Genomic DNA, 25,096 nt, shown 5'->3' on the forward strand with positions numbered 1-25,096 from the left:
CCATAGTAAATCACTCATTAAAGTGCAATTACCAAAGTGCACTTGAATTGCCTCTTGATATGAGGGTCTTTTTATAAATTTTTCTAGATTGATTTGGGAATAAGTTATTTTAATAATTTTTTGACTTTTTAATTAAAATATAAATTGAAAAAAATTAAACTTTTTATAAAAAATGTGTAAAAAATAGAGAGAATAAAATATTTAACTTTTTTGTATAATTTTTTTTTATTGTTTTGCCTTTTTAATAACTAATTAACATTTTGACTAATATTTACTGTTGAAAAAATCTTTAAAATCAGCCCTTCAGGGATTTAACTACACTTGCTAAATAAATCTGAGACTTTTATCTTATGGAAAAACCTTTTTTTACTTTAAATAATATCTTAGTGAGAGAATTTTGGGGGATGTATTTAGAATGCAGGGCAACTTTGGGGGGTTGAAATATCAGAATATCCAAGAAAAACTTATTCAAACAAATCCAATGCGGGAGCTTCTATTTGCACACACCCTTTCCACTATTTGCACATCCTTCTCACTACACATACTTAAAAAATTAATCCCAAATTATTTTGCTCACTGCACACACCTTTTATTCCACATCTACCCTCATGCATACACACACATACCCAGACCCCTAAACCCATCTCTCCGAACGGTTTTGCACACACCCATTCCACTGTTAGCCCCTTCTCTCACACACGTCCATCTCAAAAGCTGCATCTATCCATTGAAGACATCTCATTGAAGCATTGAAGACATCTCAATGAACCATTGAAGGATTCTTCACATTTGGAGAACTTAGGTTAGTTTATTTATTTCAATCCTCATTCCTATTTCATTTGTAATGTAGGGTTTGTTTTTACCATTTTCGAAATGAACGAATGCATAGCCCACCGAAATGAGCAATCTGTTTCCTCATTCGGAACTAGTTTTTCCGAAAATAAACAACTTGTTCAGAAGTAGCATTCCAAAAATTATCAATTATTTCAACGGTAGAATTCTGAAATTTTTTCATTCTTTCGACATTTAACTTTCGAATATGCTTAATTTGGACAACATTCAACTTTCGAAATGAATTTGGTTTTTCGGTTTTCAACTTCCGAATAGAATAGATATTTGCAATTTTCAACTTCCGAACGGTTTTGTTTTTTTTTCCCCCTGTTTTGTATATTCTTTTTACAATTGTATACTCATTAAATATATTAATTTTTGTAGATAATATGGGTTCTGAATGTCAACAAACGTGTCCCACCTACTGCTTCAAATAGACGACGCCGTGAATTGGATGTTGACCATGAATGAGGACGAGGGCGTGGGTGAGGATGAGGTCGGGATCAGGGTCGTAGTCGAGGTCATGATCCAGTTTCAGTAGAATATGATATCCTCAGTCCCAGTCAAAGTTGGAGCCAAAGCTAAAGATGAGTTGAAGATGATGATATGCTTGACATTGCCGTGGAGCGTGCCCCTTTACCCGATTCTCCTACTGTCCAGGAAGAGGACCTTACTCATGCTTTTCCAGGTGGATTGACTGATCCATCAATACTGCGAAGTTTCAATAGTCATGTCGCTTTTCATCTCTAACATTGACATACAGTCATAGGCCTAGTCGTAGGCATACAGATGATTCATGACATGTTATTTGTCAGTTGATGATCATTTTGTGGTGTTTTTGTAAGCTGACATTGCTGTACACATCTTTTAATGACATTATAAAAGATATTTTGTTATTAGAAGGGAATGGTAACAATGGTCGATGACATTGTAAAAGATATTTTGTTATTAGAATGGAATGGTAACAATGGTCGATGACATTGTAATTAGAATAGAATGGTAACAATGGTCGATGACATTGTAAATGATATTTTGTTATTAGAGTGGAATGGTAATAATGGTCGATGACATTGTAAATGAATTGAGTAGTGTAATCCAACATACTATCCACTCAAACCTGACTTTCTTGAATTGAGACATATTCCTGCATGTTTTGCATAACATTACAACTTTCAAATGGCATTATAAAGACAAATTTGTAATTTGAAATTGCAAATTTAGTATGCAATTTATGAATTTGGAATATAAAATGAATTTTTTTTTTTACTTCATTCGGAAGTACAGTGTCAAAATAAATGCTATTGTTCGAATGTAGTTGTCCAAATTATTTTTACCGATTCGGAAGTTGAATGTTGAACACTTTACATTATTTCGGACGACGACTTCTGAAATTAAATAATTATTTCAGTAGTAGACTATTGTATAAATTGATACATTTCGACTGTGGTTTTTCAAAAGACGCTGGAAAAAAACAAAAAAAAAAAACGACTTTTACATAGCAAAACTCACCTTTCCTTGACTGTCTTTCTCATAAACATTTATCTGCTTCTAGAAATCTGAATTTTCAGAAGTGAAATCTTCCATAACAATGATGAATGAGGATGAGATTTAGTGTGTAAATTAATGTTTAGTGTGTAAACTAATGAATGGAAGCTAACAATGAAGGGTTTCAAAGGATGAGGATGAAATGTGGAGGTTTAGAAAACTGAGTATGAAAGAATATAGTAGCTATAATGGACTTGTGGAGCTTTAACAGTTTCAACGTGAGTATGGATGTGGATTGAGGAATTGTGTTTATTTGAATTATGTGTGATGTCCATAATAGTAATTTCGCTTAGGGATAAAATTGTAATAAAAATAATTATCATTAAATATGTACAAAGAATGAAAAGGATGTGTGCAAATAGAAGCTCCCATTCAATGTCAAAGGGTGCCTCTATTTACACACCACATATCATCTCAAGACATACCAATACTTAATTCACACCTTTAATAATTTAATAAATAATAAATTTGTTCAATACACACACAATGTTCCATTTTTACCCTTAATCACATACCCCACCACCGCCACCACCTGCAACCTAGCTCTGTCGCCGGCGCCGATGTTAGCTCCTTCCCCTTGCCCTCTCTTCTTCAAGCCACCATTGCGATTTTCCCTTCAACCTCCCCTACTTCAGATCTAAGGTTTCAGAGGGTAGAGATTTAGGGTTTCAGAGGCGAAGGAAAAAGGAAGAAGAAGAAGGGAAAGAATGGTGGGAGAAGGGTATCGGAGGGAGGGGGCTAGAGAAGGAAACTAACGAGAGAGGTGCTGCAAGGGTGGCGTAGAGGAGTGGAGAGGATGGCACGAAGCTAGTGGAGTGGCGGCGTCATCACTGGCATCGGCCAGTGGCACCATAGATCTTCCACCCCCTTCCCATCGCCACCAAAACCCCCTTCAACAAAAAATGAGAGAGAGAGAGAAAGAGAGCGAGAGATGTGCGATTTACCGAAAGAGAAGATTGTGAAATCTAAGTTGTGGGAGAGTGCTTGCGACGGAGGGAGAAGGTGAGAGAGACGTTGGCGGCTGCAAGAGGATGAGGGAGAGAGGTTGACAGCGGCAGGAGATGGGGAAGTCACTGGCGACAGCGGCGGCGGCGGAAGAAAGAGCTACTGATTAGGGCTTCGGAGGAGAGAGAAAAGAGAGATAGAGAAGAAGAGGATATTTTGGTAATTCTCTTTATGGATAGAATAGTAATTAAAAAAATGGTGTGGGATGAGTAAATTAGTGGTGTGTAAATAGAGGTATCCAATGTCAAAATATATGAGAGCATAATTACTAAGTTGCCCTTCGAGTCATGTAAAGTCATGATATCTCGCCTCTACTTATGCAAGAATTATTATATAATATACAATCGATCAAGAACTTTCCACAGGTGATTTCTTTCACTAATTTGCTTTTGAATGGTTCTTGAATTGACTTAAGATATTGATTGTATGGTTAAGATTGAAACTATATAATGTGTGATTTATATGTGAAATAAATCTGAATTATTAAATAATAAAAATGAATAATTTTAAAATAATTAAATTTGAATTTATAATATTATTATTTACTTTTTGATTTGTTTGAAAAGGCTCAAATGAATAGGGTGAGATGGTGGTACAATTATTTACATACATGATCATGAAACATTTATTAATTAAATTGGCATATCAATAATTTTACATGGTGTTTTTCTCTCTTTCCTTCATATGCACGCATTTGTTCTGACTCTCTCTCTCTCTCTCCTTGACAAGAGAAATGAGACCCAGCTCCAGAATCATCACTAAAATAATATCATCGTCTACATCCAAGTCCCCAAATGATACAACCTCGATTTTAGCTAAACATTTCTATATCTATCTATGTAGTTTACCTTATAAGAATGATAGAGAGTTTTAATTTTAAAATTTTAAAGAAACCTTTAGTAATGTGGCAAGGAGAAAAAATAAAAATATATAGATACACATCACATCACATATGAATTTTACTCATTACTACATTATTATAACTCTCTTTAAAACTCTAAAATTAGGCCACTCAATCTTTATTCTTTACCTTAAGCTCTCTTTAAAATTGTATATGTATAAACTGTTGGAACAATCTTCTGTGTAAATAAAATAACTTGAAATAAATTCAAACAAAACAGATAAATAACATACCAGATTTATTTATCGAACCGAAATAAAATTAAGACCAAGTCGAGTGTGTGACACTTTGTCCTTAAGACAGATTCGCCCCGCTACGGTACTTACGGTTGAGTGGCGTCTATCTCCCAGGATACAATGATCTTCACAAATTGTAGTAGTACTCCAAACAATTTGTTCGGCGAACCAAACCTATGTTCTAACTCTCTGAAATTTATTCCTAAATTATAAATGAAGATTAATGCACTAAAGAAATCTGGACAGCAAAGAGAGAAATTTCAGACTCCAAAATTACGGATTCAAGACTGCTGGAATCAGGCAATATATATAGGCAAAGACATTAGCCCCGAACAGGTACAATCTGAAAAAGCACTGTTTTGACCGTTGCAAGACCAAATATTCAAACAATCCTGTCCGTTGCTTTATTTCAAAAAATTTGAACAAAGTTCCGTTGGATGGAACAGATTTCAAACAATTGGAAATATATAATTATAAAACTACTTAAATAGTTTTATTAACCAACCCAATTAGAGAACAGTGTTTACTAACTGTTTTAAACTATTTGAATAGTTTAATTAATAAAGGAGAAGGTACAAATTTTAGATAATTAAAATTTGAATTTAGAATTAAATTAAATTCCCATAATTACAAACTTTAGGAAACCACTTAGGAATCCAAAATTTGAATTTAGAATTAAATTAAATTCACACAATAATTTTTTATTAAAAAAATTCAAATGAATTTTATCTAAAAAATTACTGTTAGACTCGAAAAAATGACGTCAACTTCCTATTCACTCATAAATGGTTTTGACGTTCTGTCTTCACCTCTTTGGACCCACCCCAAACAACGTTTGGGGGCCCACTCTAATTTGGGCTAAAAAATATGTCTATATTAAACCATTTTTCCAACAATCCCCCACATGAATGGAATTTGACGGAGAGAAAATGCAACAACATGATCTAATTACAGAGAGTACAGAAATTGAAAATATTCTGCAAAGGATAGGTAGCTTTTGGCTTTGAACCTTCCCTTGTGAGACACTATCGGATTTACTAGCTAACCAGTGAACATGATGTCTTGAACTGTTCAGCCGTTTGTGTAAACCAAGACAATAAAACTCACACAGTATATCTCCAGACACAGTTTAGTTCTCACTATTGTGTTCATTTTGGCCCTGAACAACCTGGTCTTTCATGAGTGATCTAAAGACTCGTAGCCCTTCACAAATCTTATAGAATCGGCCCAGTTCACACTCACATAGGTGATTCTTATGAAAAGTATCCTGCCATACTCCACTAGGTTTACCTAGATATAAGAATTATTAAAAGTATTACTTAACCTAAATCGCTGCAGACATCACTTATTTCATCATAGAAATGGGTAGGAGTTGGACTCCACAGTGATCCTTCTGAGTCAATCACGACTCGGTTGTCCCTTTGAACCTAGATCTTGGGATCTCCAGTCAACTAGGTTGGGTTGCCGTTGTGGTAACTCTTATTTAATAGGCTTTAATCCCATTCCCCTCGATGAATTCTCAACTAACTCTCTTGCTAACCCTTTGGTTAGTGGATCCGCTATGTTGTCTTTAGACTTAACATATTCTATGGAAATAATTCCATTAGAGAGTAGTTGTCTCACGGTGTTATGTCGACGACGAATGTGTCGTGACTTACCGTTATACATATGACTCTGTGCTCTACCTATAGCTGATTGACTATCGCAATGCATGCATATAGCAGGCACTGGTTTTGGCCATATTGGAATATCTTCAAGGAAGTGGCGAAGCCATTCCGCCTCTTCCCCTGCTTTGTCTAAAGCTATGAATTCAGATTCCATAGTAGACCTAGCAATACAAGTCTGTTTGGAAGATTTCCAAGATACAGCCGCCCCACCAAGAGTAAAGACATACCCTGTAACAACCCTCATACTGTTTACTGATTAATGACTGAATGATTACCGTTAATCATCGATTACTGCTAAATGGGACTGATAATGACTGATAATTGAACTGCCTAAGGTACTGAACTGACCGACTGAAAACTGGAATCGAATTGACTGAGTATATGTGTATTAAATTGTATTCTATCTGTTTGACTGTTTGATTATCTGTTCCTGTTTGTACGTTTAAATTGCAAATTGAAGGCCTTATCAGCGGCCGAATCCAAAATTGATTAGTGTATCTTGATCAACATAATTTATGTAATTTTATGATGAAGTTATCTGAAAACTGATTAGGTATGATTAAATTAGATTAATGGTACCAAATTTCATGAATTGGACTTATTACCAAATTGCCACCTGAGTGGCCCACTACTTGAGCCTTTTTGATCTCCTAATACACTCAACAAAACATTTCTTCTTCCACTTCCTGCACACAACCGACCTTAGAGAGAGAGAGGAGCTAGAAGAGTTGAGTTCAACTTGTTTCATTGTGAATTGGCTAGAATTGTTTGAAGAATTGAAGGTTGATTGCATATTTGAGCTCCCTTCTTGAACTACAAGACTAAAGGTAGCTCCATTGTCTTCTTATTCATGTTTTGAGTTGATTCTTGCATGGTTCATGTCATATTGATGGAGTTTAGAGCCAAAACATGGTTTAGATGTTGTATTGCAGCTTGGATGTTGCATGCATGTACATATATTGAAGTTTTGAGGTTGTAATCCATGTTTCCTCACATGCATGTCCATCTTTTGGTCATACCCCATGAGTTCATCTTGTTTTTGAAGGTTTGAGCTCTTTTAAAACAGCATTAAAGCTTTGAAAATGATTTAAGATCATGCATGTTATATTTGAGGATTGTTCTTGGAAAATGGTTTGAAATTGAGTTTAAATTAACCACCCTTGGGCCTTGATTTCTCAAATTGAGTTTTGAATCATGTTTAACTATGAGTTTACATGTGTTTTCTGGAAATTTAGCCCAAGAGGTCGAGTTTTGATGCTTTTGAACTTGATTTTGGAGCTTGGAAGTGCGATCTGGGTTTTCCAGATTTCGCACTTCCGCTCGAGCGGGGGAAGTGCCGCTCGAGCGTGGAATCCGAGCATCCAGCATCTCTCTGCACTGTTTTACAGTCCGCTCGAGCGGAGGATTGGGCGCTCGAGCGGAGTCTTGTCTCAAGCTCGAGCGGGCATCGAGCGGAGATTTCACCCATCCAGTACCTTTACAGTACGCTCGAGCGGGAAAGTTTGCGCTCGAGCGAGTACCTTTGTTTGCCTGTACGCTCGAGCGGGGAAACCTGAGCTCGAGCGGGACTCTGTTTTTCTGAAAATCCTGAAAATGCTTTTAAATGTGCATTTTTGCATCCTCATCCCATCCTAGGTATTCTTAGGCCTAGTTTAAGGCATTTAGATGAGGATATCGTTGTAGAACACACCAAGGCAAATTAGGGATTAAGTTATGATATTTCCCAACTGTTTAGCTTAGTGTGTGTTCAACCTGTGAACTGTGTAGGGTTGGCAACTGGGGAGACGCGCTCTAGCATACTATAGCCCAGAACTCTGTGAGTAACAATTGTGTAAAGATATGTTCAACTGATATCTTTTGATTACTGAACTGAACTGTTTACTGAACTGGTATTATTTACTGAATGAATGTATGTCCTTTATTTCTGAACTGTACTGTGGCATCCTTAGTACTTACTGTTTACTGTTACTGTTACTGCGACAGAATTCTCTGTCGGTTCCCTCGTGGAACCACTACTGTTTACTGACTGATGGCCATCATTACTGTTCGGTCTTTTAAGACCTACTGTTACTGTTATGCTAATGGATGTACCACATATGACTGTTTACTGTACTGAACAACTGAAATACTGATTGAATTGAACTGTTTTCATCACTGTAAGGACATTCATTCTAAACCCCTTTACGCATTATGTTATTCACTGGGCTTTAGCTCACTGCTTATATATATATGTAGGTGTACAGGCACCAGACCGGAGCTAGGAGCGCGGGTTAGACTCCAGTTTTGTCAAGCCAGCCTATGTGCCTCACTGCGAGGTTCCGAGCCTATCTGCTAAGGCTTAGGGGTGTTTTAAGAATTCCCCCTTCTGTACTGTTTCACTGTTTTGTATAGGCTGACTGTTCACTGTACCGCTATCTAGGGTTGAGTCCCTAGTTTGAATGAATGTGAATATTGTGCATACTGTTCTGTACTGTTTATGTATGAATGCATGAAAAATCTTTTGGCATACAGACTGTCACAGCTCAATGGACACTATTTATTTACTGTATTGGCTTCCGCCAGGCCCTGTACTCTGTTGTACTGTATTACTGTTAAGCAGGCCTTCGGTAATCTCGGATTACTGGCCGGTTACGGTGCTAAACCCATAGGGCCGGGTTTGGGTCGTGACATACCCACTGGTGAACTTCGAGTCTTTAGTATCCGATATCCAATTTGCATCACAGTATCCTTCAAGTACTGCTGGATATCCAGTATAGTTAAGCCCAATGTTACGAGTAAATCGGAGATATCTTAGAACCCTTATCATTGCTTTCCAGTGTTCTATTACTCGTATATCTACTTAATTTACTTACTGCATAAGCTATATCTGGGTGGGTGCAGTTCATCAAGTACATTAAGCTCCCAATAATTTGGGCATACTCTAATTGAGAAATACTTTCCTGTACATTTTTAGAAAGATACAAATTAACATCTACAGGAGTTCTAGCAAGATGATCATCATCTTTGCTGAATTTGTCAAGTATTTTCTCAATGTAATGAGATTGTGACAAAGCATATCCTTCTGATGTTTTGGTAATTTTCATACCAAGAATTACATCAGCAATGCCTATGTCCTTCATGTCAAAATGTTTATTCAACATTTTCTTGGTAGTTTTAATCATATCATTATTACTACCTATGATGAGCATATCATCTACATAAAGACATACAATGACATAACCTTTATCTGTGTTTTTAATATAAACACATTTGTCACATTCATTAATTTTAAATCCATTTGACATCATTGCCTTGTCAAATTTCTCATGCCATTGCTTTGGCGCTTGTTTTAAACCATATAATGATTTAACCAATTTACACACTTTCGTGTCTTTCCCTGGAACAGAAAACCCTTCTGGTTGTTCCATGTAAATTTCTTCATTTAACTCACCATTTAAGAAAGCGGTTTTAACATCCATTTGATGAATTTCTAGATTGTATAGAGATGCAATGGCAATTAGCATTCTAATGGATGTTATTCTAGTAACCGGTGAGTATGTGTCAAAGTAATCAAGACCTTCTTTTTGTTTAAATCCTTTGACTACAAGTCTTGCCTTGTATTTGTCAATTGATCCATCCGCTTTCATTTTCCTTTTGAAAATCCACTTATATCCAAGAGGTTTACAACCTGGTGGTAAGTCCACTAGTTCCCAAGTGTGATTTTGCAAGATGGATTCAACTTCACTGTTGACAGCTTCTTTCCATAAAGAAGCTTCAGGACTGGGCATAGCCTCTTTAAAAGTTAAAGGCTCATTTTCTACCATATATGTTAGAAAATCTGGACCAAAAGATTTTGAGGTTCTAGCACGTTTACTACGCCTAGGTTCCTCTTCTTCATTTTGATCTAACTCTTGTTCTTGATCATGTTCTTGATCATTACTAGTAATAGCATCAAAAGATCTTTTCTTATTACTAGTCTCTTGTCCAATCTTATTCGGAAATACATGTTCAAAGAACGATACATTCCGAGATTCAATAATAGTATTTACATGCATTTCGGAATGTTCTGATTTATGAATCAAAAACCGATATGCACTACTATTCTTGGCATAACCAATGAAAATGCAATCAATGGTCTTAGGACCTATCTTAGTCTTTTTAGGACTAGGAATAGCCACTTTAGCCAAACACCCCCACACTTTTAAGTATTTGTAGGATGGTACTCTTCCATGCCACAATTCATAAGGTGTTTGATTTATTTTTTTTTTGGTACTTTATTTAAAATATAATTAGCAGAAAGTATTGCTTCCCCCCACAAGTTCTGAGGTAATCCAGAACTAATTAACATGGCATTCATCATTTCTTTTAAAGTCCTATTTTTCCTTTCAGCAATTCCATTTTGCTGAGGAGAGTAAGGAGCGGTGGTTTGATGAATTATTCCATGTTCTTTACAAAACTCACTAAAAGGTGATTCATATTCACCACCTCTATCACTTCTAAGTTTCTTGATTTTCTTACCAAGTTGATTTTCAACTTTATTCTTATATTGAATGAAAGTTTCCAGAGCTTCATCTTTGGTTCGAATTAAATAAACATAACTATATCTAGTATAGTCATCTATAAAAGTGATAAAATACTTTTTCCCACCTCTAGTTTGAATTGATTTAAAATCACAAATGTCACTATGAATTAATTCAAGTGATTCCGTACTTCTTTCAATTGAATGAAAAGGAGTTTTAGATAATTTTGCCTCAACGCAAACTTCACATTTATGATTTGAATCAATGTTAAATTTAGGTAAACGTTCCATATTAATTAATCTACGCAAAGATCCATAATTAACATGTCCTAGTCTACCATGCCATAAATTTGAAGACTCAAGTAAGTAAGAAGAAGATGTAGTATTATTAATAACTGAGGGTACAACGGTCATTACATTTAACTTGAAAAGGCCATCAAACATGTAACCTTTTCCTACATACATCCCATTCTTAGTAAGTACAAATTTATCACTTTCAAATACTAGCCTAAACCCATTCTTACTCAACAAAGATCTGGAAACAAGATTCTTGCGAATGTCCGGTACATGCAGCACATTGTTGAGAGTGAGTTCCTTTCCAGATGTCATCTTGAGTACAATCTTTCCTTGTCCTTCAACTTTGGAAGTTGAGGAGTTACCCATAAAGAGTTGTTCACCATTATCCACTGAAGAATAAGATGTGAACATCTTTTTGTCGGCATAGATATGGCGAGTAGCACCAGTGTCCACCCACCATTCTTTAGGATTTCCGACAAGATTTGCCTCGGAAACAACTGCAAAAAGATTGATGTCATCGACACCATTGGAAATATTATCCACTTCGGTCATGTGGGCTTGAGCAGGCTTCTTGCTTGTTCTTCTTTTGCTTTTGCCTTTGCTACGGCAATCTTTGGCCCGATGTCCCTCTTTGTCACAGATGTAACATTTGCCATTAAACTTGTACTTTTTATTTTCCCCCCCTTTAGAGCCTTGTGATGAACTTTTTCCAAAAGACTTTCGTTTCTTGGTTTTTAAAGCATGTTCCACCACATTTGCCTTAGACTCCATAGGAAGCTTACCAGCCCGTTTTTCAGAATTGCGGTTGTCCTCCTCAATCCTCAAACGCACAATTAACTCGTCCATAGAAATTTCTTTGCGCTTGTGTTTGAGGTAGTTCTTGAATTCCTTCCAGCCTTTTGGTAATTTTTCAATTAAGGCTGCAACTTGAAAGGATTCACTGAGAGACATACCTTCTGCGTGAATGTCATGCAGGATGAGTTGGAAATCTTGAGCTTGGCTGATCATAGTTTTTGAATCAACCATTACAAAGTCTAAAAATCTGCCAACCACAAATTTCTTTGAGCCGGCATCTTCCGTTTTGTACTTTTTCTCCAACGATTCCCAAAGTTCCTTTGCTGTCTTGATTGGACTGTAGACATTGTATAATGTGTTGTCAAGTCCGTTCAAGACATAATTCCGGCAAAGAAAATCGGCATGTTTCCAAGCATCAACCGCAGCAACCACTTGCCGGTCGGTTTCATCCTCTTTCAGGATAGGAGCATCTTCATGGAGAAAACGAGCCAGGTTCAGAGTTGTAAGATAAAGCAACATTTTCTGTTGCCATCTTTTAAAGTCAGTTCCTAAGAACTTCTCTGGCTTTTCACTGTGATTTATTGGTACTGTTACAACATGAGAGAGGGTTGGCGTCATTGCAGCCACCACAGTAGTACTTGTTTGGGCATTTGTTTCAGTAGCCATCAATTTTAATATATAAAACAAAATTATAATTAGAATTTATACTACACAGAAAATTAAACCAAATTCACAAAATTAAATTCTGTAAAAATAAAAGAAACAAGAATGTAACTTTTATTTTCCAATTAATTTGAAAATAAAATAAAATTTTATTTAAACAAATTAATTCCACACAGAAAATTAAATTCTGTAAAAATAAAAGAAATAAAAACTATAACTTTTATTTTTCAATTAATTTGGAAATAAAATAAAATTTTATCTAACCAAAATGATTCCACACAAGAAATTAAATTCTGTAAAAATAAAAGAAATAAAAACTATAACTTTTATTTTTTCAATTAATTTGGAAACAAAATAAAATTTTATTTAACCAAATTAATTCTCCACAAGAAAATTAATTTCAGTAACACTTCAATAATTAAAATACTGAAACAGAATTTTAAGTAATGAAAACTCAGAAAACAATTTCTAAAACTCAAAATTAATTTCTGAAAAAATTTCACAAAAATATATTCTGAATTGTTAATGACACCAGTATCGTACTACTAGTTGTTGTCAAAGAAAAGAGACAGTATATTACTACTATCTGTCAAATAGCATATAATCACTATTTGTTTTTCCAACCAGAATATTATTTTGTAAATCCACAGAAAATAATTTTCTTCCGAAATTATTTACGAAGAATGAAAAAGGAAAACAAACGAAAAATTCTGTAAACAGAATAATTCGAATCTGTCTTAAGATTGTTGGAACAATCTTCTGTGTAAATAAAATAACTTGAAATAAATTCAAACAAAACAGATAAATAACATACCAGATTTATTTATCGAACCGAAATAAAATTAAGACCAAGTCGAGTGTGTGACACTTTGTCCTTAAGACAGATTTGCCCCGCTACGGTACTTACGGTTGAGTGGCGTCTATCTCCCAGGATACAATGATCTTCACAAATTGTAGTAGTACTCCAAACAATTTGTTCGGCGAACCAAACCTATGTTCTAACTCTCTGAAATTTATTCCTAAATTATAAATGAAGATTAATGCACTAACGAAATCTGGACAACAAAGAGAGAAATTTCAGACTCCAAAATTACGGATTCAAGACTGCTGGAATCAGGCAATATATATAGGCAAAGACATTAGCCCCGAATAGGTACAATCTGAAAAAGCACTGTTTTGACCGTTGCAAGACCAAATATTCAAACAATCCTGTCCGTTGCTTTATTTCAAAAAATTTGAACAAAGTTCCGTTGGATGGAACAGATTTCAAACAATTGGAAATATATAATTATAAAACTACTTAAATAGTTTTATTAACCAACCCAATTAGAGAACAGTGTTTACTAACTGTTTTAAACTATTTGAATAGTTTAATTAATAAAGGAGAAGGTACAAATTTTAGATAATTAAAATTTAAATTTAGAATTAAATTAAATTCCCATAATTACAAACTTTAGGAAACTACTTAGGAATCCAAAATTTGAATTTAGAATTAAATTAAATTCACACAATAATTTTTTATTAAAAAAATTCAAATGAATTTTATCTAAAAAATTACTGTTAGACTCGAAAAAACGACGTCAACTTCCTATTCACTCATAAATGGTTTTGACGTTCTGTCTTCACCTCTTCGGACCCACCCCAAACAACGTTTGGGGGGCCACTCTAATTTGAACTAAAAAATATGTCTATATTAAACCATTTTTCCAACATAAACAAACATTTGTATAAACAAACATTTATCCTAAAACACTGGGCACAACTTTCCCCCCTTTTGTGCTTTTACTATATTTTAAAATTTTTTTGGGTTCTAGCTCTGTATGTCTGTGGCTTGGTTTGAGGCGAGAGGTGGATTAGTTTTTTTTGATTTTTTTAATCGAAACCCACTTCCCAAACAATGGCTGTGTTGCTATTGTTGTGAATTTTAGTTGAGATCAGAATCTGGGTTTTGTATGAATTTTGTTAAAATTGATTCTGTGCTGCTGGTCAAACCGGCCCCTTTTGATCCCTTCCCCTAGAGGCTAGAACCCCAGGCACCCAAGACTTGCCCTACACACCCATGTTCACCGATCTGTCCAAACCTGTTTCTGGGATGGACTCCAAGTGTTTTATGTGTTCATCAATCCAGTCCAGGGCTTCCGCCGGAAATTCTATCCGGGAGGTGAGTTTCTGTGATTTGGGATCCAAAAATGTGCGGCATGGGTCAAGGGGTGCTGATCCTGAAGCGCTTAGCGTGTCCCAGAAAGAGATTAATGATGAGGATGCAAGGCTAATTCATATAAATGATCCCGGGAAGACGAATGAGAGGTTTAAATTTGCTGGGAATTCGGTTAGGACTGCGAAATATTCCGCCTTAACCTTCTTGCCACGCAATCTCTTTGAACAGTTTCATAGAGTTGCATACATATATTTCCTTGTGATTGCTGTTCTCAGTCAGCTTCCACAGCTTGCAGTCTTTGGTCGAGCACCTTCAATCTTGCCATTAGCCTTTGTGCTCTTAGTTACTGCAGTTAAGGATGCTGATGAGGACTATAGGCGGCACCGGTCTGACCGAATTGAGAACAATCGATTAGCAACAGTTTTGGTAAATGATCAGTTTCAAGAGAAGAAGTGGAAGGATATCCAGGTAGGCGAAATCATCAAAATTGTTGCAAATCAGACTATTCCCTGTGATATGGTGCTGCTCTCAACCAGTGATCCAACCAGTGTAGCTTATGTCCAGACCATTAATTTGGATGGGGAGTCAAACTTGAAGACACGGTATGCAAAGCAAGAGACCGTTTCAAAAGTTCCCGAGAAGGAAAAGATTAGTGGGTTGATCAAGTGTGAGAAACCTAACAGGAACATCTATGGATTCCATGCAAACATGGAAATTGATGGGAAACGGGTTTCTCTTGGACCATCTAATATTATTCTCCGTGGCTGTGAGATCAAGAACACTGCGTGGGCACTTGGGGTTGCAGTGTATACTGGCGGGGAGACCAAAGCAATGCTCAACAACTCTAGAGCTCCGTCTAAGAGGAGCCGAATTGAGACCCGTATGAACTGGGAGATTACTCTTCTCTTAGTCTTTCTTGTTACTCTGTGTACTGTGGTTTGCATTTGTGCCAGTGTTTGGTTAGTGCGCCATAAGCATGAACTGGATTACTTGCCCTTTTTCAGGAAAGCAGATTTCTCTACAGGCGACGAGACGGACTATAACTATTATGGATGGAGGATGGAGGTTTTCTTTACATTTCTCATGTCAGTTATTTTGTTCCAGATCATGATCCCGATTTCACTGTACATTTCTATGGAGCTTGTCCGTGTTGGTCAAGCTTACTTCATGATCAGGGATTCCCAAATGTATGATGAAGCCTCAGATTCAAGATTCCAGTGCAGGGCCTCAAATATAAATGAAGATCTGGGACAAGTAAAATACATATTCTCAGACAAAACTGGTACCTTGACTGAGAACAAGATGGAATTTGAATGTGCAAGCATTTGGGGTGTAGATTACAGCGGTGGGAAAACCAGTTCCCAAGAGGAACAAGTTGGATACACGGCTCAAGGTATTATTTTTTCGTTTTTGTTTTTTGATTGCTGGGAAAAATATGTGTTGTCTTTCTTACGAGCTGAATGTTTCATGCACTGTCTCCTGTCTTTGGTATCAGTGGGTGGGCAGGTTCTGAGGCCGAAGATGAAGGTGAAGGTTGATCCAGAGCTTCTATACCTATCCAAAAGCGGGAAGCATACAATAGAAGGCAAACATGTTCATGATTTCTTCCTTACATTGGCCGCTTGCAACAAAATTGTGCCTCTTATTGTAGAGACATCTGATCCTACACTGAGTTTGATAGATTATCAAGGGGAATCTGCGGATGAACAGGCATTGGTTTATGCTGCTGCTGCTTATGGTTTTACGCTTATAGAACGAACCTCTGGCCACACAGTTATAGATGTTCAAGGAGAAAGACAAAGGTAATTTTGAAGTGTTTTTTCGACCTTTCTGACCTTTTTTGCCTCTCTGTGATTCTTATGCTACTATTAGGTACTACCACTTGGTTATGATTGGTATGGAGGCTTGGTTACAGATTGGCTGTTATTTTCGGAAATCTTCTCCTGCTTCCATTTGTGAAGTGGAAGAAGATGGGTTCTTTATTGAAAAGAAATTCTTTAAATTTTTTATAGCACATGTTTGACTTCCAAAAATATTATTCTTCCAGAATAAGGAAACACGTATGCTTCTTGTTGTCTATTTGCGTGCAAATTTCCAGTGATAATAGCAAGATAATCGCATGATTTTTGAGGTTGTGGTGGTGGTGATAGGGTAGATTTTTATTTTTGATTTAATTTTCCTTTTTTTTTTTTTTCCTTTTTTTAAAAAATATTAAATCTTTGCTTTTCTGATTCTTGTGTAGTAGCAAGGACAAAGGTTTAAAGTTATATGACAATCAGTTGTGGCAGTGGTGCTTATGGTTATAGTTGATTAATTTGCCTTTCTTTCTTCATGACATGTAAACCTTACTGTTTCTTGTTTTTGGTGCTATCCCATTATGGGCTATGCAGGTTTAATGTTTTGGGTTTGCATGAGTTTGATAGTGATCGGAAGAGGATGTCGGTTGTACTTGGTTTCCCTGACAAGAGCGTAAAAGTCTTTGTAAAAGGTGCCGACACAACCATGTTTAGTGTAATTGATAAATCCTTGAACTTGAACGTAATACATGCAACTGAAGCCCATCTTCACTCTTATTCATCTGTGGGTTTGAGAACCCTTGTTGTGGGAATGCGGGAACTAAATTCTTCAGAATTAGAGCAATGGCAGTCTTCTTATGAGACGGCAAGCACTGCTTTGATTGGAAGGGCAGCTTTACTACGTAAGGTTGCTAGCAATGTAGAAAACTCCCTGATTATATTGGGTGCCTCTGGAATCGAAGATAAACTGCAAAAAGGCGTGCCAGAAGCTGTAGAGTCTCTAAGAGTGGCAGGTATTAAGGTCTGGGTTTTGACTGGGGACAAGCAAGAAACTGCCATTTCCATTGGCTACTCCTCTAGACTTTTGACAAGCAAGATGACCCAGATTGTTATTAACAGCAACTCCAAGGAATCATGTAAACAGAGTTTAGAAGATGCATTGATTATGTCTAAGAAGTTCATGACGGTGTCTGGTGCTGTGCACAATAACACTGAAGGAAATTCTGGAGCTGGTGCAAGTTCACTCGCATTGGTCATTGATGGAACAAGTCTTGTTTATATCCTTGAGACTGAACTTGATGACCAGGTCAATACTTGTAATCTAACCAATCTTCTCCTCTATCTTCCTCTCAAGATGTTGCGCTAGCTCTATTCTGACTTGACGAACTCTTCTCAATTTTGCAGCTCTTCCAATTAGCCAGTAAATGTTCTGTTGTGCTATGTTGCCGTGTGGCTCCATTGCAAAAGGCTGGAATTGTTGACCTCGTAAAGAACAAGACAAATGATATGACTCTTGCCATAGGGGATGGTAAATGCCTCCCTCGCTATTCTCTCTGCTTTATTATTATTCTTAATTAGATTGATATCTCATAATGAAAAGCATTTTATCTAATCTATTGGGACTTTGACCTGATAATAGAAGTTTTGATTGAATGTTCACAGGTACCAATGATGTTTCGATGATCCAAATGGCCGATGTGGGCGTTGGTATCAGTGGGCAAGCGGGTCGGCAAGCTGTCATGGCATCAGATTTTTCAATGGGCCAGTTCAGATTCTTGGTTCCCCTTTTATTGGTTCATGGACATTGGAATTACCAGCGGATGGGCTACATGATATTATACAATTTTTACAGGAATGCGGTGTTTGTTCTTGTCTTATTTTGGTGAGTTTAATATTTTTTTTGTAACGTATGTTCGGATAGAAAAATCTATACTAGAACTATTGTGATGTGAAAATGTCAATCAGCTTAGCTCACAAAATTTGAGGACATAATAGCCAGACCTTGGTTGAAGGCTTTGCCTGATCCTTTAACTAAGTCTTCAATTGTAACATGTCGGGGAGTATGAAAGGAGAGTAATACTATAAATATATTTATTGGGTTTTTCTTTTTGAAAAGAAAGTACATATATAAATTAAAACTATTTATTTTAGTAAAATTCTGCATTTCTCTTTCTATTTTCGGTCCTCTTCTGATTGTTCCCTAATTTTCCTTGTTTAAACTTGGCCAAAAATATATTAAAGCTAGTTGCAAAAATAATAGTTGCAACCACATTTGATACAGGGGCTTCTAGGTGAGAAAAAAAAAAAAGGGTTGGACTTTGACATACTTTTACCTTGAGCCAAGAAATTTGGCTGACAACCAGTATTTAAAAGTGATGAATGTTGAATAACTATTAGTTAATTGAACGAGGCTGGAAATTATGCATGTTTAGTACGAACACTGGTTGTATACAAAAACACTCTTTAACTATGTAGCTGATATTGTATAATTAATTGTATGGTGTAGGTATACGCTTTTCACTGGTTTCACTTTGACAACTGCAATTACTGAGTGGAGCAGCGGCTTGTATTCAGTAATTTATACTTTATTTCCTACAATCTTTGTTGGAATCCTAAACAAGGATCTAAGTAGAATGACTCTTATAAGGTATCCTCAGCTTTATGGGGCTGGACAGAGAGGGGAAAGCTATAATGCAAAACTATTTTGGATAACAATGGCGGACACTTTGTGGCAAAGTGTAGCCGCCTTCTTTCTCCCCCTCATTGTGTACTGGCACAGCACCATTGATGGCTCAAGCTTAGGAGATCTTTGGACACTTGCAGTGGTGATTCTGGTTAATATACACTTGGCCATGGATGTGATTCAGTGGACTTGGATTACTCATACAGCCGTTTGGGGATCTATAGTTGCAACCTTTATTTGTGTCCTCGTTATTGATGCTATACCCCTATTACCTGGTTACTGGTAAGTTCTCTTTGCTAATTTTTTGTTTACATATTGAATATACCTATTTATATTTGTGCACTTGTACTTGCCTTCCTTGCTTGTATGCTTCTGTTACCCATGGAAAATGAATGCTACATCATTGAATCTCATAGCATGATGGACTTTGCATTTGTGCTCACCCTTCTTGCTTGTGTGCCTTAGTTGCACACAACAATTGCATCATAGAGTAATTTTGTGTTAGTTTGCATTGCCAACATTTTTAACATTTGTTATTGATATCTTTGAATGTTAGTTGCTGCATGCACTATGGCCTTTCTGTTAGGAAGCTCCTCTCAAACTAATTTTTTATTTCAGTTTCATAAAAGAAAAATGTAAGAAGCCTGATATAAGATGAAAAATAAAAAGGAACCCAAAAACTGAACACTAAAGACTTGCACTTCTGTGTAGGGTTGTGTCCCCAGTTGAGAAGCACTTGGAAAAACTCATAAAGCTTTTTCTGAAGAGAGTCAATTTAATATCCATGGATCTCACTTTCAGTTTGGCCTTATAAATAAACTCCAGCTACATACAGTCACCCACAAACCATATCAGTTAAGTCGAGTATTATGCACCCCATGAGAGTCAAATATGAGACTTTTTACCTCATAGTGGAGTTCCTATGTTCAAACCCTTAGCCACAGGGCCACCCGTGTGGGTCCTTTGAAGCTTAGCTCAAACTAAATTTTTCTAGAAAGTAAATTGGTCAAAATACCAAGATTTTTTTTCTTTTTTTAAAGAGTTTATTATATCCAAATTTTACAGCAACTACAAAACAAAGGTGGGGTTGTGATCCATAACCAACACACGCGGTGGTTTGCTACCACTAAGGTCCAATAGCGGTTCCAGAAATTTTTTCTATTGTGTTCTTTACAGAGACACTCCAAAACATGGGTATTAAATGTAAGCAAATAAATCTTTTCTGGGAACATGAAACTAATTGCAATTTTACAAAAATTTTGTCATGCATAATAACGAGAAAAATTATCAGTGATCAAACAAGCATCACACCTAATTAATATCTCCACCATACATAGTTCTAGGGTACGATGTCTTGTTCAAAAATAAGATTAGAGAATCCACAGAAAACAAAAAAGAGGGAGAGGATATTACAGTGTAGAGTAAATATTGGGTAGAAGGGATGACATATTCAATCATATTTTTATTGGTTAGTGACACCGCCTAGGATTATGTCTGAAGTACAACTCTTAAAATTAATTTTGCAGGGCCATCGTTCATCTTGCTCAAACAGGATTGTTTTGGTTGTGCTTGCTTGGCATCCCAATCGGAGCATTGATTCCTCGTTTTGTTGTAAAATTTTTTGTTCAATGCTATAGAGCTGATGATATTCAGATAGCAAGAGAAGCTGAGAAGTTCAGGGGGTTTAGGGAGTTTGAAGGTGCAAAAATTGAAATGAACCCAATTTTCGATTCCCCCAGGAGATGACTAGGTGATTTTGTTGTGTGCATCTAATCATCTTCTTCTTCTTCTTCTTCTTCCCTTTTTTTTTTTTTCCTTTTTTTTTTTTTTTTGTATCCTTCCTTCCTGTGCAATGTAAATTAGAGCGTTGTTTACTACACAAAATCATTACCATTGTTATACAGTTACTTTTTTTTGGGTGAGTAAATAATAAAATAAAGACAATGAAATTTACATGTTTACAAGGGGCATATCTTAGGCACGCCCAACAATAAATAAAAAAAATTATAAAACCAACAAAGCTACCACTGCACACCCCCCTAAGAAAAAGGGGGGGTAAATACAAGAACAACCGAAAAACAAAATAACCCAACTTTGCTCATATATCTTTTTTGTCCTTAAGTAACCCCTACCATTAGAGATTAGAGATGGAAACTTGGGGTGGATATATGGGCAAAGATACAAATAAACACCACAACGCAAAATAAAACACACCAGATATACACACAAAGCAACAACCCTCAAATCTAGTAACAAATGATAACCAACCCCACTGGCACCCAGTTTCTACCGCAGATAAACATATGAAGTCCAATAAGCATCCCACTCCTCACTGCCGTGACATCCTAGCCACTAACTAAAGCTACGACGGAGGAAAAAAATCTACCCCACGAGAAACCCAGACAGAGTCACATGAAGCTAGCACGATTAGTAACCATAAGCAACGGTCTTGGGAGTTGTAGCGAAAAACGATAGCCCCACAACAATAAACCAATACATAGCCAAAAATAGCATGAGAGTAATCATCACATCCCCCAGTCCCTACCTTGGTATATTACAAGCCTCAAACCCCACGGCAGTGTGCCTTTCACTCCATGTCAGGCGTGACAGTATAATCAATTAGGATGGGTCACATGAAGACAAGAAGCAACTAGAAAACCGATAGTAACCTCCCGCTCATCTCCCAGTCTCTAACTTGCTAGTCATTGAACCACTATTCTCCATAATAGTGACTCCTCAATCACTCTTGGCGGAGATGGCTCACATGAGGATCCCCATGTAGTAACATCAATATCAGCTCATTTTCAACCACCAAAAATTGTAGGTGGGAAGCTTGAGATCAAAACACTACGGTACGACGCAGCACAAAAAAATGCCTTAGGCCCACCAACCAAATACATATTAGTGGGCCCATCCGAAAACCACCACCAAGCCTTTACATGATACACTCCCACGTGGGGCTTGATACATATATGCTAACGCGTTAGGATCCTCTAGAGTAATATCCCTAGAGTGATCTCCTACAGTGAAGAGAGGGAGAGAGATACGTGTCCTACTCAGTCTTTGAAGGACTGAGATTCAACCTCACCAAAACGACTGTAAATTGAAAAAAAAAAAAAAAAATTTCAAAGTTTCCTTGTTTTAGGTTTCTATTCATCATTCTTACGAGAGTTAGTGAGAGAAGGACTGAGAGAAGAGAATGGCCAATCTCCTCCGCCGAACTCCGGTGGCCGATCTCCTCCCCCCGTCGCCGGCATGACCGATCTCCATGGCCGATCTCCTCCGCCGAACTCTGTTCATCGTTTCTTGTGGTCTTTTTCACAACGTTTATCCAATTGGGTATATGTTGTTTGATTGTGGGTTTTATGTTTGATTTGGGAAAATGAAATCTTTATAGGTATATATGTATTTGTTTATGTTTTATGATTGCTTGATTTTGGGTTTTTATGTTAGATTTTGGAAATGAAATCTTGATGGGTATGTGTTTGTATATGATTGTTTGATTTTGGATTTTTTGGAAGATTTTTCTTCATAATTTGCCTTTGCGATTGTTGATTATTCGGTTCTTGGAGTGTTTTGGCGTTATTGTGTACTTTTTATTATTAATTTTTTTTTTTTTGTGAATTACTTGGAATCTTTAGGTGGGTTCTTTCTTACCCATTTCCTCTGAATTTGATTTTCTTGCAATTTCTTTTCATTATCTATGTTTTTTCTTTGAAATTCTCATCACCCATTCGTTTTATTCTCAGCCCTTCTCTCACAACTCTCCCAGGGAACGATGAAAAGAAAGAAATCCAGAACAATGAAAATTTGAATTTTGTTTTGTTTTGTTTTGTTTTGTTTTGTTTTTTTTTTCAATTTACCCATTAAAACAACGTTGTTTTAGTTAGGGGTGCAACTTGGGCGGGCTTAACCCGAGCAACCCGAGCCCAGCCCGAATTTTTTTAGGGCTTGGACAAAATATTTTCAAGTTCGGTACGGGCGTGGACAAAAATTCAGAAGCCCGAATTAAATTTGGGCGAGTTTGGGCAAAGACGTCAAACAACCCGAGCAACCCGAAGTCCGAATTATATATATATATATAGATATATAAAAATATTAAATATACATATAAATTATTAGCCATTACATAATATTAAAGTAATTTATATCATTAAATCATATTGAATATATATTATATATACAAATAACATAAAATCTTACTTTATTTTTTCTTTTTATTTTCACTCATAAATTGTAAGGACTACTATAGTGGCATCTCTCTTACATTATATAAATTATTTATTTTGATGATATTAATGATTTTCTATAAATAAAAAAAATTATAAATAGAGTCAAATTTTAATAATTTAATAATGTAACTGTAAAAAAAAATAAAAAAATAAAATTCATTTACAACTCTGGTAATTCGGGCAATTCGGACAATTCGAGTTTAACTTGGGTCAGACTTGGATAGATAACCTCGGGTTATAATTCGGACTTGGGAAAGACTCAACACAACTTGAGTTGGACTTAAACAACCTCTCAACCTGATCGAACCTGCCCAAATTACACCTCTAATTTTAGTAAGATTGAATTTCAACCCGTAGAAGGCTGAGGATGACACGTATCTCTCTCTCCCTCACTTCACTCTATAGATATTCCTCTAGAGGATACTAACGCCTATGCTAACACCCTTTTTGTCTTCCCCATAAACCCACTTACTATCGTCTTGGGCAGAACACCACACTGCATGACCGATAGCATGCAACACGGACAACACATCGTAACCGGCGCCGGAATTTAAAAAACACCATTGTCGGAGTAGCTTAAGTTCGAAATCCACGTACAACTCGAAAAAAAAAACCCACACCGCGATGAGGCACGAGAAACCCAGTACTGGTGCTACCCACACCGGATTCATCCACCCATATCACAAGCATAAACTCCTGAACCAAAAACTCCTGAACCCACAAGCACCACGATGGAAGGATGAACCGACCGCCATGAAACGGCAAGACCACCTTCATGAAGCACAAAACACTGTCCACCACCGGCAACAAAATCATTGACAGCGACCATGGCAGAGCTACTTGAGTGACGCACACTCTGTACCACAGAAAACCTGCACCATCACAAGCTCAAACCACAACGCCAGAGGACTTTGCTGCCATTGATGAGGCTTGAAGCTGTCGATTAACCAAACCTAGCATCGCCGGCGACACAACCCAACCAGCGACACAAAACATACTGAATCTTCAGAACAAACCAGCCATGCTGCCACCCACATCCGGAGCTCATCAAACCCAGAATACACACCCGCAGAACACCAACCCACGGGTTATACAAGACCACAACAGCCATAGTTTGAAACCTATCGGCCAAACTGATGGTGCACTGGAGCAGCACCTGAACTCACCAAAACCACTCAATAAATAACAAAACCAGCCAGAATCTAAGAAAACCGGACTGGTAGTCAAGATCTAGCCTTATTTAACTCACTCAGAACACTTTCTGCCTCATGGGTGAGGAAGATAACCGGAAAATAACACCATTTTCACTCGGGGGAGCTTTCTCTCTCTAGAATCTAGAGAGAGAAGCTCTACTTTCTTCCCTTTTTGGTAACTACCATGATGTCTGCATATATACAGTTACTTGTTATGATGAAAAGAGTTAATTTTCTCGGGCTTTTGAGTCGTGTTCATCAACAGATTCTGCTTAGTATTCTTGGTTTTGGTGTTGCGGTTAATTTCAAATGTTAATTTAGGATAGCAGTGTCATACAAGGAAATGCGGTGAATTTCAGATTTTATTATCAGAAAACATTTTGGGAACATGGTTTTGGTACTGTGGTCATCACATCCCAACTGTTGTTGTGAAGATGAGCGTCTTCCTTTTCCATGAGCTTGGTGCTGCTCCTGCTCAATGTTTTGAAAATTGGATTGGTGAGTAAATCGGAAAAGGGATTGGGTGGACGGGTCATCGGTTCAACCGTCGGGTCAAAGCGGTCGAACGGTAACGTCATAATTAATATTATGTAATT

General features: G+C 36.8%; 1 protein-coding gene across 1 annotated transcript; it reads left to right on the forward strand.

Moving 5' to 3' along the window:
• Positions 1-14,281: 14,281 nt before the first annotated feature.
• Positions 14,282-21,014, forward strand: LOC114293916 (phospholipid-transporting ATPase 1-like). Its single transcript, XM_082915472.1, has 7 exons — positions 14,282-15,989; positions 16,092-16,398; positions 16,987-17,698; positions 17,797-17,920; positions 18,055-18,274; positions 18,899-19,357; positions 20,602-21,014. Exons 1-7 carry the CDS (start codon positions 14,498-14,500, stop codon positions 20,819-20,821), a joined length of 3,534 nt encoding a protein of 1,177 aa, XP_082771598.1. The 5' UTR covers positions 14,282-14,497; the 3' UTR covers positions 20,822-21,014.
• Positions 21,015-25,096: the final 4,082 nt, after the last annotated feature.

This window comes from Camellia sinensis, chromosome 2 (genome assembly GCF_055761805.1).
Source record: "Camellia sinensis isolate YWXY chromosome 2, ASM5576180v1, whole genome shotgun sequence".
Lineage (NCBI taxonomy): Eukaryota > Viridiplantae > Streptophyta > Magnoliopsida > Ericales > Theaceae > Camellia > Camellia sinensis.

Bases quoted from the DNA above. Each gene is read 5' to 3' on its own strand.
- LOC114293916 (XM_082915472.1), top strand. From the start codon at position 14,498: ATGTTCACCGATCTGTCCAAACCTGTTTCTGGGATGGACTCCAAGTGT. The intron at 15,990-16,091 runs GTATTATTTTTT...CTTTGGTATCAG, and splicing joins AGTTGGATACACGGCTCAAG to TGGGTGGGCAGGTTCTGAGG. The intron at 17,921-18,054 runs GTAAATGCCTCC...GAATGTTCACAG, and splicing joins GACTCTTGCCATAGGGGATG to GTACCAATGATGTTTCGATG.